This window comes from Erythrolamprus reginae, chromosome 2, assembly GCF_031021105.1.
Source record: "Erythrolamprus reginae isolate rEryReg1 chromosome 2, rEryReg1.hap1, whole genome shotgun sequence".
Taxonomy (NCBI): domain Eukaryota; kingdom Metazoa; phylum Chordata; class Lepidosauria; order Squamata; family Dipsadidae; genus Erythrolamprus; species Erythrolamprus reginae.
Window position 1 is genome coordinate 35,496,945 of NC_091951.1, and position 17,345 is coordinate 35,514,289.

The following is a 17,345-nucleotide window of genomic DNA, read 5'->3' on the forward strand; positions in this document are numbered from 1 at the left end:
CTGGTAACAGTTTATCTGGCCTGGTTTCAGAAATTATATTTATGATGGTTATGATTTAACATGGATTCAGATTGTGACAAGTGAAGAATGTAATTAATTCAAATAGTTTTAGTTGTTTAGAAACTTTACTATTCAATTATTTTAATTCATAAAGTGACATGGAATAAAGAAAGATAAGCAACAATACATAAAATAGTATTTCAAAGTTTGTGATTTTATACTTCATGTAAACTGTACAAAAATTGACACCAACATAAGGAACTTTAATGTTGTTTTAGCATCAGATGTTTTTTGGTGTTTATTGCAGGTCTCAGGATAATAATGTAGCATTTGGGGATAAAGATGCAGCCCAGCAACCCTAGGCTGGAGGCCAGGATGGAGAAGACTTGTACGGCTACCATGTATTTCCCCTTGGTACTCAGATATGTGGGAAGAAAGGAGATCCAAACACTGCAAAAAACCAACATGCTGAAAGTGATCAGTTTGGCTTCATTGAAGGTCCCAGGCAGATTCCGAGCCAGAAATGCCACCAAGAAACAGATTGCAGCCAAAAACCCCATGTAACCAAGAGCAGAGTAGAACATGGTGACAGAGCCTTCATTGCATTGCAACAGGATATGTTCCGGTTGGGAATGAAAATCAGAATCTGGGAATGGGGGAAAGATTCCCAGCCATATCATACATATGCCTACTTGAATACCAGAGCAGGATAAAACAATAGATTTGGCCAGACTCTTCCCCAGCCATTTCCTCATGCTGCTGCCTGGTTTTGTGGCCAGAAAGGCTACCACCACCATTACAGTCTTGGCCAGCAAGGAAGACACAGCAACTGAGAAAACAATACTGAAAATGGTTTGTCGAAGGAGACAGGTCATTTTCACAGGGCAACCAATAAATAGAAGAGAGGTCAAGAAAGAAAGCAGAAGTGAAATCAGGAGGATGTAGGTGAGTTCACAGTTGTTGGCTTTGACTATGGGAGTGTCTCGGTATTTAATGAAGATTCCCAGAATAAAGGCAGTTGTTAGCGATAAAGCAATCGCAAAGAAAGCCAGGATGAATCCCAGCAATTCTTCATAGGATAAGAAACTTATATTTTTAGGGACACACTGATCTCGCTTCTTATTGGAATACTGATGATTTGGACACTTTTCACAATGGACTGCATCTGAAAAAAATGGTTAGCATGTATCTGTTTCTGCAGCTGTAGGACCAGGAAAACTGCATCAGAAATCAATTAGTTCATTTTCAAGAAATCATATAATATTTCTGCCCAGGGATATTTTCATATGACACAACATTTGTTACAACAATAAACATTCTTTTAAAGACAGATGAATATGATTATCAGTTCTCAAAACTTTTACTCTTTCCCAAAACCAAGAAAGTGAGTAACAACTCAATAGAAAGCAGCAACCTTTCATTATTTATTTTAATGCTCCCATCATCATACAAAATTTGGTGACAGTGCCCAATGATTGAAATCTTTTTGGATGCCTTCAAGAAATATTTTTCTTACTTCTTTATCAAATAACACCCTCCCCCAATTAATACAGAATAACCATTGTATCCTGATTTTTTGTTGTTTTTGGAGCTACCTACTGTACCTTCCTGTTCAGAGAATGTTCCTTCCACACAGAGAGAACAGACGTAGCAGCAAACTGGGGCTCCCTGTCTCACAAGTTTGGCATAACCTGGGGAGCAACTTTCTGTACATCTTGAATAAGGCACCATCTAAATATAAACAGAAAGATTAGTCAGGGAAATATATGAATTAGAAGAATTTATTGAAATCAACTGGTTTTCAGAAACTAAGGAGCACAAGGAATAGCGGCATGAATTTTAATTACTTTGCTTGCAAGGTCATTCTCTTTTTCTATCAATCTCTATTGTAGATACCAAAACACACTCATTGTCTTATTCCTTTTACTAAAGGAAAGTAGTTCCATTGTGAAAGCTGTTTTTCCTGAGGTCATGTATGAGAATGCTATCACTTATATATACACTGCTCAAAAAGTAAAGGGAACACTTAAACAACAGAATATAACTCCAAGTAAATCAAACTTCTGTGAACTCAAACTGTCCACATAGGAAGCAACACTGATTGACAATCAATTTCACATGCTGTTGTGCACATTCCACTTTGTACAGAACAAAGTATTCAATGAGAATATTTCATTCATTCAGATCTGGGATGTGTTATTTGAGTGTTCCCTTTATTTTTTTCAGCAGTATATATTTCTCCATCTTTGCTTTCTCAGGAAACCTCCAACATCTAGCTTTCTTTAGAGTCCTGTCTTTCTCTCATACAACTGATTATATCATTATTTGAGAGGTCATGTGAACTAATAGCTGGCTGACATTTGCTGAAGGTGGGAAGCAATTCAGCACCACCTATCAGCTGGGGCGATCTCGCGTGGCAGCGCAAGAGCGCCCCAGAGGATTCTTCCAGTTGCACGGGCATTCTGGAAATCCCACATTACAATGAAGCAAGTTCCAGTGTGCGATAGATTATTGTAATATCTCAAAAGTAAAATGATATCTAATAAATTAATGCTTTAAGTTCTCTCATGTGGAAGTTATCTCAATTGGCCTCAATAAGAATTATTTCTGAGCAGAATAATTTCCACATATGGAGACAAATAGAAGAGCAAATTCCAAGCAGTCTCAAGTACTTTGTTAAATAAAGTTGGCCATTGGATGGCACTTTGATTGACAGAAATCTTAAGTTCTGAGGAGGCTTGTATTTGTACATTCCCAATTTTCACCCCAGCATATGATTTGTTCGAAACTGATGTCCAGTGCATGATATCAAAGTCACCAACAGGAACTCCATTTTCCTTAAAAAAATCCCCATCTCTGGAAATATTTTGATGTTGGAAGTTTCTCAGGAACTTATGAAACTGCATAAAAACAGAGAAAAAACATTACAATTTGAGCTTTTATTCAGTGTTTTTCTTCCTATTATTCTGGACTGGAGGTATTCGGAATAATTCAGCCTCTTCAAATCACCATTGCAGTCTGAAGGATGTTGATTTAGCTAGGGTTGTGCTTCAAAATTTTTTGCAAAGCTGGCATGGCTTTGGCTTGGCACACCAGTGCAGCACAACTCATTACCCAGCTCCAACCATGGCCCACAGCTTGGCTGCCTGAAGTCCACATGGATGTGAGCAGCAAAAGCCATGCAACTGTGAGCAGCTGGCAGGTACTCAGAAAGGCCCAAGGTGGGGCCATGCCACAGGTAGAGCTCCTGTCCATGGCGTAGCCAGACCTGTGCAGCTTTGGCCAGCACTGTTGCCATATCTGCCTGATTATTATTATTAGACGGCCTAGCATACCAAATTTTAGATGATTGCTGAATGTTTGGTTGATAAGTTTTTCTTTAAATTGTTTTTAAATTGTAGTATTAATTGAATTTACATTATTGTTTTGTTTTTATATATGCTGTGAGCTGCCCCGAGTCCTCAGAGAGTGGCGGCATACAAATCCAAATCAATCAATCAATCAATCAATCAATCAATCAATCAATCAGCCCAAGAGCTGGGAAAGCCATAGCACAGGCTCAGCGGTTGATCGAAGCCCAACACACCCCACTGCACCTACCTCCACCTCCTGCCATGCGTGGAGGGAGGGCAGTGAAAGGGGTGTTGGCAGCTCCTGCCAACCACAGCACATGGAGATGGTAGGCAGGGTGTGGTGTGGACACTGCGGCCAGGCAAGCAATAGCCCCCTGCACAGGGAATGGAGAGGGCCAGGCCTGCTCTTGGAAGGGGCCACCGCTTTTGCCTCCCTCCCTGCCTGCCTGGCAGGGATACATTATTGCAATTGCAATAGCACTTAGACTTATATACCACTTCACAGTGCTTTACAGCCCTGTCTAAGTGGTTTACAGAGTCAGCATATTGCCCACAACAATCTGGATCCTCATTTTACCCAACTCAGAAGGATGGAAGGATGAGTCAACCTTGAGCCTAGTGAGATTTGAACTGGTGAAATACAGCCAGAAGTCAGCAGAAGCAGCTTTCAGTACTGCACTCTAACCACTGCACCACCAAGGCTCCTGCCCTTCAGAAGCCTTGCTGGGGCCCTTTGCTTTTGTTTTGCAGTGGGAGAAAGAAGAAAGCAAACAGTGGGAGAGTAAGCCACTTCCAAGCACAGGCATGGCCTCTCCCAGAAAGAGGCAGTACACAGCTGTGAAGGATCCTAACAACCTACCGTCCTGGAGCACCACAATCACGACTCATATTCTTCCTTCTCTTGCAACCATCCCTCTTAGCCTCAATGCAGCAGCTGTGTCTCCCCTAAAGGGCCACTCACCCACCCACTGGCCAAGCTTGGCCAGAAGCAGGGCTTCTCCTGTCACGGGATGGACACCGACGTCGGAAGGCATGTGGGCATGGGCAACCACCAGGAAGTCCGCATGGAAGGTTGCCAAGCATCACAGGGTTGCATAGAAGAGAGTAGAATGCTACCTCCCTTCTCTGCTGCCCTGACATGCTTTCCTACCTTCCACGTGGCCTTCTGCTTGACTGCGTTTGCAAGGTGGCCATGTGGAAGACAGGAAATCCCTTCCCAGCCTAAAAGCTCCACACTCAAATAAAGCCTCACTGGGCAGCTCTGCCCTCCTTGCAGCCATATATGAAATTTCCCTGGCACAGTGCAATTCTGGGATGGTGGAAGGCCCAGGCAAGAGCAAACCCTGCTCCTCAGGCCCTAAGGTGCATCTGGTCTTCCTCTCTCCTTCCCCCCCGGCATCACCTTACCTTTAGCTGCTACTGCTACTTCTATGAGGCTGAATCTGTTGGCAGTCAGCCAAAGGCCCCACAGAAGCAGAGTGCACCATACCCCAAAAGCAGGTAACTGCAAGCAGATATCCCAGGGCTGCTGCACATGTGCATCACATCTTCCACAGCCCTCTTCCAGTGCAGACTTATGTCCTACCACAGTGACAAGACAACTGCTTGCAGGGTGGGTGAGTGGCAAATGATGGACCGGTAGGTGGGCAAACCATGGGCAGCCATTGTTACTGATCCACCCGATCCAGTCCAAACCAGGAGAATTTCACCCCTGTGTCTGATCTGGGAACCTACTGCCGACTTTTAACAAGGCACTGTGAAAAACCAGATGCACTTAACCTAAAAAGCGAGGAAGTCTGTTGTACTGTAACAAGGATGATCACTTTCACCAAGAGGAAAGGTCCTATGAACTTTGGTGCTTTCAACATTTAGAGTCAATGTCAAGGTTCCAAGTAATACACCTGTAGCAAACAGGATTTTGAGAGAAGCAGGATCCTCAAATATCACTTTTATTCCACATATCATATAGGCATAGGTTGGTAAAAGCTGACTTTAAATGTTCCAGCAGTTGTCACCTAATTAAAAGTAAGTTTGTCTCCCCTTTCCAAAAGGTCACATGGTCCAATCAAGGTGTTATCCAGTTGCCTGGTGACTTCACTCTGGCCATCAGTGGGGATGTTCTTGGTTTCCAGGATAAAAAAAAAATTGGCTACAAAACCCCAACCTCAAAATGGCCTCAGTCAGGTCCGCTTCAGGGTTGATACTCACTCTCAAATAACAAAAACTGGGAAACTGCTCTTGGAATATCTCACTCATTTCTATGTCTAATTTAATATTGAGGAATTGGAAGGGGAAAATCAATGAAACCTCAAAGGAGAAGACTTACCTGCCAGGGCTGTACAACCTGGGGTTTTCTCCTCTTATTCCATTGGGAGGAAGAGGCAGCACTGAGGATCCAGGCCACAATTTGAATTATTTGGGAAATACTGGAGGAATCCTGAGACAGGATTCTTGCAATCACATCATAGGGTGGGAATTCCCAGTTCTCCTTTTCTCTGCATTTTTTCCAAACTTTCTTAGATAACACAGGACTTGAATAAGAACATTGAAACGCTCTCTTTCCATACAATAGGATCATAGATGCAAAAGAATTAAAATCATAATACTGAGTTCTTATGTTTGTGTGGATGAGGAAGGAAAATAAAGCATACTTATTTTGTAGATCAACCCAGTGGTTAAAAATGCCTACACTTAAAGCTGTCAAAGTTGTTGCAATCCACACTCTTCCCACAATGGAATTGTAAGTCATATCAAATTGTTTTAGTAATACTGCTAACATTCCTGAAGCTTGAGAATCTAGTTGACATACTATAATTTTTATTTGACTCTCGATAAAAGAAAGGAACATTTCTCTTTTTTCTTGCATGAGAGTTTCTCCAGCATTTGTCTGCACATTTGGTTCTGGTACGGTTCCTGAGAGGACAATGCAAATCCCATTTTTTAAGGCGAGAACTTCCAAGCGTCTTTTGAATTTTTCTCCTCTTTCATTGTCCTGAGAAAGGAGGCCGACCCACGTCCATTGGAACTGCAGGAGCATCTTTACAATTGCTAAGTAAGGAGGTTCATTGTTTGGGGTCATCCGATATGAAAAAGGAAAATGATGATTTTGCTCAGCCATCTGGTTGATGACACTATAATTGATCTAAGATAAAAAAGAAGATATTGGTAGTTTGTGCCAGTTTTAATGATAAAAGTCAGATGGTAAATTTAAGTGCCTTTCCCCACTGCTGAGATACGTTTCAAACAATAATTGCATGAATTTTGATAGTTCCCTTGATGTTCTGTCCTGTTGTCTTTTATGCTCCCTTTGAAAACATCTGCCTTGGAAAATGGCCCCAATGCATAGTTCCCTCTAAGCTGAGTAGTGAGCAATCGCTCACTTAAAAACCACCATCAACTTAGAGTTTTCCAAACCTGCCCAGAAGCCGAGAGGGAAAGAGTGAGAGGGAAGGAGAGAGAGAGGAAGAGAGGAAGGGAGAGAAACAGATAGAAAAAAGAGAGGAAGGAAAAGAGAAAGAAAAAGAATGGGAGTAAGGAAGAGAGAAAGAAAATCAAACTCTAGTTTGAAACTAGCTCAACTATTTAAGTGGCTTTTTGATATTGATAGAGTTGCCCTATTATCAGCTCCCTGTTATAGACACACAGTACAGTATTTTATTTTGAAATTCTCTGAGGCAAAACAGGGTGGGTTTTTTATTTATTTATTTGTTTGTTTCTTTGTTTATTTATTTATTTATTTATTTATTATTTCTGTGCCGCCCAGTCCCAAAGGGACTGCCGCTCAGACACTGTACTTTTCCGCCCCCCCCCAAAAAAAAATTAGAGGGAACACTGCCCCAACATGGGGCCAAGAGGCAAAAGGAAAGCAAAGTTTCTCCCTCCCATATTTGTGAATACCAGTTATTTCAACAGAAAAACAACCAAATAACTCTTCCCTGGTAAAAGGCTGATTTGGAGATGAGCTTGTTTTCTCCTCCATTATATTTTGAAACCTCAAATAATATGAGGCTTTTTTCATTCCAAGATAGGCTTCTTCAAGCTGTCTATTAATCAATTTATTTTTCCCCTCCATCTTTTCTAACTTTTCATCTACCTGCTCCACTTTAGCTTCTACTGTCTTAATCCTTTACTCACTCTCTGCCATCATCTGTTTAATATTTTCAATCTTTTCATCTACGCTCTTAACATTTCCTTTAACTTTTACCATTTCCATCTTAATTTCCTCATTGTGTTTTTGGCTTCTTCATGGATATTTTCTATTGCTTGTTGTGTTGTAATCATTTCTACTGAATCACCATAAGGGTTACATGCATAGTCTATAAACCTAATGTTGAGCCAGGTTTTTCTTTCCCTAACATGCTTTCTATTGATCTTTGTTGTGATGGGGATGTTGTTGTGGTGGTAGGGTTTGATACTGTTTTTTCCCCTAACTTAGTGATGTATTTATACTAGTCATTTTAATTGTTTGGCATATGTTTTTCCACAATAACATATAATGAAACAAAAAAGGAAGGAAAAATATTTCCCCCTTATTCCAACTGTAAAGTATTATTACAATTACTGCTAGAAAGGTAAATTTTATATCATTTTATGTTATATGTGTTAGTGCAGTGGTCCCCAACCTTTTTTCCACCAGGGACCAGTTTCACCAAGACAATTTTTCTATGGCCCGGTGGGGGCAGAAAGGGGTGTGGTTGGGGGACGGGATTAAGCATGGGGGTGTAGCTTATCATTCCACTGCCTCTCTTTCCTCCCCCCCCCTTTAATTTTTCAGGGGAGCCGAGGTGACAGAGGGAGGAAGGCTAGGAGGGTATGGTTTCCTTTCCCCTCCCGTTCACTCGGGACCGCCGTTTGCCTCCAGCCGAGGCGGTCCACCTGAGGGAGAAAAGTTTTGCTTGCTTGCTTCGTTCATTCCATCAGTTTCAGAGCACCCCCCCTCCACCGCCTGCTCTGGCTGGGTTTGCAGCAAATAATCCCAGAGGTGGGGGAGGTGCCTCCACGGACACAGTCGTCTTCCTTTGCAATCGCTGCCTGCTTGGAGCGCCCACCACTGCCAGGTCCGGTAATTTTCTTGAAGCAAGGAATCCTTCCAAAATAAAATTACCAGAGCTGGTGGTGGGGGCTTCATGGCCACATGCACACCCCTGGCTTCGCTCCCACCCAGGCCCCCGGGAAAGCCTAGCAAAAAAAGAGCTGCACAATGTCAAAGCCTTTCCGTCTGAGCTGCAGGCAGAGCAAGGGCTTTGCGAGGAGGAAATAGACCACTTTCGACGAGGGAAGAAAGACAGGAAAGGAAGGAAGCAAGCAAGCAAAAGTTCTCTCGGCCCGAGGCAAACAGCGGTCCCGAGTGAACGGGAGGGGAAAGAGACAGGAACAGCTTGGCACTCGCCAGCTCCACAGCAGCTGCTAACTCTGCGGACCAGTGCAACATGCCCCACGGCCCGGTACTGGTCCACGGCCCGGCAGTTGGGGACCCCTGTGTTAGTGTGTGTATATGTATGTATACATGTATGCAATGAAAGGTTGTAAAAAAAATTACTACCACACTGTGGATGTGGCTTATTTTTGGGCTGTGTCTTGCCGGCCATATGACCAGGTGGGAGTGACTTGATGATCATATGCCCGGGGGTGTTTTAAAGGTCATATGACTGGCTTAAAGGTGGGTGACTTGACATGACTCGCATCAAGGGTTTGGGTTAGGGTTAGGATGCCTGGCCTCTCCTCGCCTCAAAGAGATACAATTTCCCTATCTATCTAAAATTTTCCCAGCTGGGTTTCAGGTATGACATCAGCCTCGACCCCAGGGAGGAGGGGAGGAGTGACTATTATAGCCAGGGAGAGCCTTTGCCTATGTAGACTTGCTGCTCCTGAAATTGCGGGTTGTGAGAACCTCCTGGTGAAGTTGGACTTAGGGGTTCAGGTGGGCTTGCCTGCCTCCCAGCTGCGTGTCAACAGCCCTGCCTGTGCTTCTTGAGGTGGTATCCGGGCTGGTGGGGGGTTCCCCAGACTTATTGTCTTGGGGGGATTTAACCTACCATCGCTCGGTGAAACCTCTGGGCTAACGCAGGGGTTCATGGCCACCATGACAGCCATGGATCTGACTCAAGTAGTACAGGGTCTGACTCACGAGGGGGATACACACCCGACATGGTTTTCCTCTCTGAGCAATTGAGTAATGGTCTGAAACTAAGGGCCTTAAAAGTGTTGCCTTTGTCATGGTCAGACCATTTTCTACTGCAGCTTGACTTCCTGGCTCCAATCCTCCCCTGCAGGGAGGTGGAACTGACTAGGTGGTTGCGCCCCAGACGCCTGATGGACCCAGAGTGCTTTCAAAGGGCGCTTGGGGTCATACCAGATTCACTCGTCCACAGTTTGGCAGAATCTCTTGCCGTGGCCTTGAATAAGGCTGTGACGGAGGCTCTTGACCGGATTGCACTGTTGCAACCTCTCTATGGCACTAGACACTGGAGAGCAAAGGTATTCTAATGTTGTACCTTATTTGTCAATCAGCCAGAAAACCATTCTGATCTGGATGAATTGTCTTATTTAGTATTTTTTTTAGTCTCTCTGCTATAATTGACATGTATAGTTTGTAATCGGCATTTAGCAAAGATATCGGTCTATAGTTTTTAATCTGATCTGGATCTGCACCTTCTTTATGTATCAATGTTATATTGGCTTCTTGCCACGATAAGGAATATAAGGCATTTTTTAACGCGTTATTATAAATTCCTAATAATAAATCTCCTGTTATATGTAGTGTTCCTTTATAAAATTCAATTGGGAATCCATCCGGTCCAGGGGTTTTGTTATTATTCTGTTTCATGATTACATATTCTAACTCTTCCTTAGTTATTTCTTTGTTTAACGTTTCTTTATCTTCTTTACTTATTGGCTTAATTTTTGAATCTTCTAAATATTTTAATATATCTTCTTCTCTAATGTTATCTTTATCATATAGTTCTTTATAATATTCTAATGCTATCTCTTTTTTTTCTAATTGGTGGTATAATATTTTATTCTTGTCTGTTGAATTGATCTTTTTTCCTTTTCTTTCCTCAATTGTGCCAGCCCCAAATATTGTCTGACTGTTGGAGATAGAGTTGTATGAGGTGGGTTGTCTGTGAGATGTTTTAAGTTAAGAGATTTATATATATATATATATATATATATATATATATATATATATATATATATATATATATATATATAAATCTCTTAACTTAATATATATATTTGTTTTCGTAAGTTTTCGTAAATTTTCACGGGTATATGTATGTAGATTGTTCTGAGTTCTATATATATATAGAGTGATGTTTTTTAGTGTTGTTTTATATAATTTTGATTTCTTCCATTGTTAGGTATTAATATGTTGTAAGCCACCCTTGAGTCTCAGAAGAAGGGTGGCCTAGAAATCGAACAAACAAAAAGACACACACAGAGAGACACACACAAATATCATACTCTTAGCATTCTATCAGGTAAGTCCACTACAATTCAAGTTCTTGATCCTTTTAATTCCTCTTCCTATTCAATCAACTATTGACACTGCGATTTTTTTGTTTCTTTGTTTTAGTCCCCAAGTTTTCATATTTTTCAAATATCTCAGCATCTGCAAATCTATTTCATCAAATTTATCCACAAGAGCAAAAAAAAGGTATTTAAATCCTTTATATATTCACCATTGAAATGCACTTCCAATCTTCTTGGAGATCTTCTGCCATCAACCTCTTATTTTTGCACTGTCACTGTTTCCATTCTGTAGCTTCTTGCTTGTACTCTCGCATGCTCGATCACTGCTCTTTACCAGCTTTGAGCTTCAATATTGCTACTCATCAAGACTTATTTCCAGGTTTACTTGCTTTTGGTTTTTTTTTCTACTTTACTAATTTTATACCCTTCTTCCTCCTACTGTATGGCCGTAGGAAGGTTTTGGAGGGGTGGATTTTGGGAGCAATTTGGGGCAGTGTAAGAAGAATCTGGAGGGGTGATTTTGGAGCAATTTGAGGTGGCGTAAGAAACGTCTGGAGCGTCTGTATTTAGGAGCAATTTGGGGCAATGTAGGAAGGTTTTGAAGGGGTGATTTTGGGAGCAATTTGGGGCAATGTTAGCTTTTGTTAGGACCTCCATTCCTCGCTTCCCCTCACTGTCTGTCTCCATTCCGTTAGCCTACACTTGGTCCTCCCGCCACTTTTTTTTTAAGCCTTAAAGTTTGGATTTTCCTAATGTGTTTGCACGTATTATTTGCTTTTACATTGATTCCTATGGGAAACAATGTTTCGTCTTACAAACTTTTCACCTTACGAACCTCGTCCCAGAACCAATTAAGTTCGTAAGATAATGTATCACTGTATTTCAAATATGTCAGCATCTGCAAATCTATTTCATCAAATTCATCCACAAGAGCAGAAAAAAAAGTTATTTAAATCCTTTATTCACCACTGAAATGCACTTCCAATCTTCTTGGATATTTCAGTTCTGCCATCAACCTCTTATTTTTGCACTGTTACTGTCACTGTTTCCATTCTGTAGGTTCTTACTTCTTGCTTCTACTATGCTTTATCGATCACCACTCTTTACCAGCTTTGAGCTTCAATATTGCTACTCATCAAGACTTATTTCCAAGTTTACTTGCTTTTGGGTTACTTTTTTTCTCCTTTACTAATGTTATCATCTTCTTCCTCCTTCTGTATTGCTGTCTCTGTTTGGGCCAGCCAGAATGGCTGGTGTTTCTTTATCAAAGTTAAGGGATTTCCCCTATCGCTTCAAGGCAATTGCGTGTTACTTCTAGGTCCCAGGATTTTCCTTCTTTTTCTGGTCAATCCCTCCAGAACTGAGGGTGCCTTTTCAGGCTCCCCAACAAGAAAATTCAAGTTTCCCTCATTCCTCTGCACAGTGACATCACCACCAGAAGCTCTCTCCCCCTCCCCACTTGTGTGTATGTGTGTGTACATATATACATATTTTCATTATCAGCATAAATATGTTACACACTCACACAGGTATGCACACACACACACACACACACACACACAATCTGAACACTTTGCAACATGGAATTAATTTCATTTGGCTTTATACCTGTGCAATTTTATAGAGGCTCAAGACATTAAATATATGATCAAAGAGTTCAGAATCCACCTCTTCAAGAATAACCAGCAGGTTCTTTTCTGTTCCACATCTATAGTTTGGGACATTCTCCTGCCCTGTAGACAGCACATCCAGCATGGCCTCATATGTCATTCTTCCATTGAAAAAGTTCTCATAGATGTTATAGCCCAAGGTAATGTTGGGTAAGAGCCTTGAATTCTGGTTGACTTCATGAACAGCCAACAAGAAGGGCAGAATGTGGTAGGTGTTCTTACTGCAACATAAGAAATTTCATCATCTTTTTTTCCTCCATATCAATGATTTATGTGATTAACATAAAAGCAATTCCATTCTTTTTGCCAATTTATTTATTTATTTATTTATTCATTTATTTATTCATTTATTTATTCATTTATTTATTAGATTTGTATGCCACCCCTCTCCGTAGACTCGGAGATGTAAAATTATTCAATTCTACAAATAATTCTGTTATTTTTCAAAGTGATCTCAACTATGTGTCTGAATGCTCATCTATTTGGCAACTTCTAATTTTGATTAATAAATGCTCTGTCTTACATGTTGGTAAACATAATCAGAATGTCAAGTTTAAGTTAGGTGGCACTGATCTAGCAGATGATCCTCACCTTGTTAGGAATCTAGATGTACTTATCTCTGACAATTTGTGGTCAAAATGTCACTGTACCAGCATTGCTAAAGGAACATTAAGAGTTGTAAACATAATTTTGTGAAGCTTTTTGTCTGGAAACATTGTATTGCTAATTAGAGCTTATAAAATCTATATTATACCAATTTAGAGTATTGTCCAACTATTTGAAATCCCTACCATATACCTAACATCTATGTAATTGTTCTAACCTGACTTTTAAAAAATACGATTTCAACTACAAATTTTCAATCACAAATTGACTTTCGTGGACTTTACTTCATACTTAAATGGTTAGTAGAGGGAGGGTACATAAGTGCACTGAGGTGCCTATTGTCCTTGTTGAGAATTTTTATTTTCTTATTCTTGTTCAAAGTTTTCTGATAAATTCCAATAAATAAATAAATAAATAAACAAATAAACAAACAAACAAACAAATAAAATCTTAAATTTGGATTTTAATGAAAGCATGTCATATTTACTATAGTTTAATCTATCTATGTATATATATATTGTAGTGCCAAAAAAGATAATCAGTTACTCATTATTCAATTAAATTATTCAATTTATTTGGACTTTGCACGTGATAGACATTTTTAAAATTTCTATGAGAAGAACAATCTCATTGACAGCATTAGGAGCTCCTTGCTAAAAGAAATATCAGAGAGAGATAGCATGATTGTTATGTCAGGATCAAAGGAATCCTATCAAAATCACCAGAATTAATTCTGCCTATTATTTTCTCCACATTATGGCCTGGGAGGAAAAACAAGGAAAATTATTCTTATGGTTCAGTAGCCAGGCAAGGAAAATGGTTTTTCTTACTGAAGATTTCTTAAATGATAACTTTGAGAAGATTTGTATCTTCACACACCTCCAGAATGTTTATAAGGGATGCTATCAAGTATATATTCTGTATGTTGTGATCATATGATTTTTTTTCTGTTATACCTTCTGGAGATGACTAATAGCTGGATTCAAGGGCCAGATTAGCAAGAGATATTACCTATCTGAAGATGGATATCTCCCCAACAAGCCTTTTTTAGACCTAGATATTTACTGCAGAATATTCATGGTTTTAGAGTTATTGTTATATAGTCTACAGTTAACTACAGTTAATGTGATTCTTCTGTGATTAAACATTACCTAATCATATCATCTCCTGTTCTGTCCTAGCACCGAAGCCACAAATAACTTCACAACACACAAACGTTTAAACATGATCTGTTTTAGTCAGCGAAGCAACTTCTCATAATAACACAACAAGGCAGAATTCACTCTGTTCAACTCCCAGTTGTTAATTCCTATTTTATCAACTGGATGAAGTCCAGGAGTTAGCAAAGTTCCTAGAAATTTGTCCTTGAAAACTTCAAGTCGAACTAAGAAAGCAAACTAGAGTCATTGAGCAGGCTATGAGCAGACAGGTTTTCAGACAGGTTTTCTACAGACAGGTTTTTTTGAAGACTGGAACCACTGAAACCAAGATTCAAGCCACAATACAAACTGGAAACAGAGAAGCATGAAACTGGAGTCATGAATCAAGAGGAGCATTGTTCCCTCCAATTAGCCTTAGGTTAAGTAGTTTTAAGAGCATGGCCAATTATTCTGCAGGTCTACTCATGAGTAGACCTTCACCAGAGCAAACGTTTCTGCATTTCTACAGTTTCTGTTGTTAAGCAGCCCTGTGTGCTCTTGCATACATGCAAAGGAGGAACACCTCCTTTCTCAACCCTAACAAGAGGCACTGCAGACTTCCAAAGGTTCTGGCTGCATAGGCTGCTAGGTGGACCACAACACTTTCCCCTCTTTGAATTTTATTCCTTTTATTTTGTATCCCCTTTATTTAAACCAAAAAGAACAGAGAAGCCACAAAAGTGGCAAATGTGTTAAAGGGTGGAAAGAAACAGTGGAGAGGGTAGTAGGAATTATAGAGTAAATGTAAGGAAGGGGAATAAATGATGGGGAGAAAATACATGAGATCGCCCTCTGTTCTAATGTATTCATCCAATCACTTTATTGGGAGTCCCTGCTTAACTATTGTTCATACATACATACATACATACATACATTCATACATACATACATACATAAAATAAACATGAATTAATAAGGTGCTGACTCTTTACAGTCCCAACGTAATCATTTTGAAAGCAGGCAGAATCCATCCCAGCAAGATTCATTGTGGGACAGCATTGGCAGTGCCCAGTATTGCCCAGTGTTGAATCTGACACTCGTGGAACAACTTAAAAATAAACTTTGCAAACTCAGGTTTTAAAATAATCATTATGTTCCCCTGGTACTTTTCCAAATTTGGACGAACAATAATGACTTGCTTTTCTCAAGGTGAGGAATAGGAGAAATGAAATCATTCCTAGAAAAGACATTGGAGCAGGTAAAATCAATCACAGAATCCTTGGACATGCTGGCAATTACCTTTCCAGTTGGTGGGTTGGAGGCTTGGAGAATGAAAATTGATACAATAGAGCTACAATTCCAGACATTATTCCAGTAATCCAGTAATCTCCTGGTTTGTAGAAATGGAACCACTCCTTTTCTTCTATTATCACCTTAAATGGACATTTCATCAGCGTACTGACACAGGGAATTTGAGACAGAAGCAAAAGCAGAAGCAGAAAGAGCTGTATTTGCAGCAGCAGCAACATTTGACTCATACAATATTCTTCAGGAGATCCTTCCTATAGTTCTTTTTTTCAGGACAGAATTGAATCTCAGAGATCACAGAAGACCACAATTATATTGAAGAAAGTCCAGTTTGCCCCAGATTTGGAATAGCTATCTTCAATTTAAGACTGCTACAATATTTGCCCAGCTTAACCTCAAACTTTGATCTCATCACAGGAGGCTGTGACAAAGCAGATTATCACATGCTGTCTATTGCATTTGTTGTCACATTGATTGGCCACTAATTGAAAATCCCATATGCTTTGTTCAAAGGAGAATAAATACTAACAATTTTAATAATTAGAAAGGGAATTGGGAACGAGCATCGCCATAAAAGTGTTCCATTGGAGAAAAGAGTTCTGTTTGACTCAGGAGAATAATCCTAATTTAAGAGTCAAGAAAAAAAATTCAGGGAAACCTGATTGATTTTGGTCACCAAACTTATTCTTGAGATTCTAAACATTAAAATGTGGGAAAACAGTTTAATATTCTTGAACTAGGCAGTGGATCATTTTAATTCCTCCTTATTTTGCCCTGTGTGGATGAGGCCATTTCCCTCAATGAAGATTAGATACATCAGAATGTTTAACCCCAGACCATGACATATTGAACAACTTATTGGAGCCTCATGTTAAATGTATTTTGTTTTTCAAAATGTAGAAGTCTTTATGGTTACAAAGAAGATGTAGTCAAAATTCCCTGGGGCATTAATCTGAAACAATGGCCCATTCCTGAGTTCTTCATGATAGCAATAGCAGATGTAAATAACACTTCACGGTGCTTTTAAAAGCCTGCATATTTCCCCCAAAATCTGGGTCCTCTTTCTACTGACCTTGAAGGATGGAAAGCCAAATCAACCTTGAACTGTTGAGAATTGAACTACCAAATTGCAGGCAGCCAGCAAGCTGCAGAGATAGCCTGCAATTCTGCATTCTAACCACTGTGCCACCTCCTCCTGATGTGATAATTAGGAGGCATCTAGTAGAGAACCAAGAGATGATGCTATATGAGAACAATGCCACAATGGCTGAAGGTGAAGGGCTAAACAAAATTTGAGTACCTGAGCCCATGGCCAATGCCATATGATGTACAGGTATGCATTTTTCTGCTAAGTGGGCACCTGAGACCTCTCTCCATTGCATCCTCCAAAACCACTTAGCAAGGAAGGGACAGCAACTGAAAAAACAACACTGGAAATAGTTTGTTGAACGAGACAGGTCATTTTCATAGGGCAACTGCTGAATAGAATGGAGGTCTAGAAAGAAAGCAGTAGTGAAACCAGGAGGATGTAGTTGAGTGCCTGTTGACTGTTGACTTTATCTATGAGAGTTTCTCAATGTTTAATGAAGATTCCCAGGACAAAGGCAGTAGCTATGGATAAAACAATGACAAAGAGAGTCAGGATGATACCAGGGTTGAAATTCAGCAGGTTAATATTAAAGGGGATAGGGAAAATGACATTGCCATAGGTCTATACTACACCCAACCAAAAAGAGGAAGTAGATGAACTTTTTGCTAGTCAGCTAACTAAGGTATGTAGGAAGCACATCTCAATA

The 17,345-nt window shown here is 40.1% G+C and overlaps 1 protein-coding gene across 1 annotated transcript; it reads right to left on the reverse strand.

Moving 5' to 3' along the window:
• Positions 1-263: 263 nt before the first annotated feature.
• Positions 264-12,596, reverse strand: LOC139159340 (vomeronasal type-2 receptor 26-like). The gene is made up of 5 exons (XM_070736661.1): positions 12,435-12,596; positions 5,680-6,495; positions 2,673-2,900; positions 1,605-1,731; positions 264-1,165 (listed from the first exon to the last, which is right to left on the reverse strand). Exons 1-5 carry the CDS (start codon positions 12,594-12,596, stop codon positions 264-266), a joined length of 2,235 nt encoding a protein of 744 aa, XP_070592762.1.
• Positions 12,597-17,345: the final 4,749 nt, after the last annotated feature.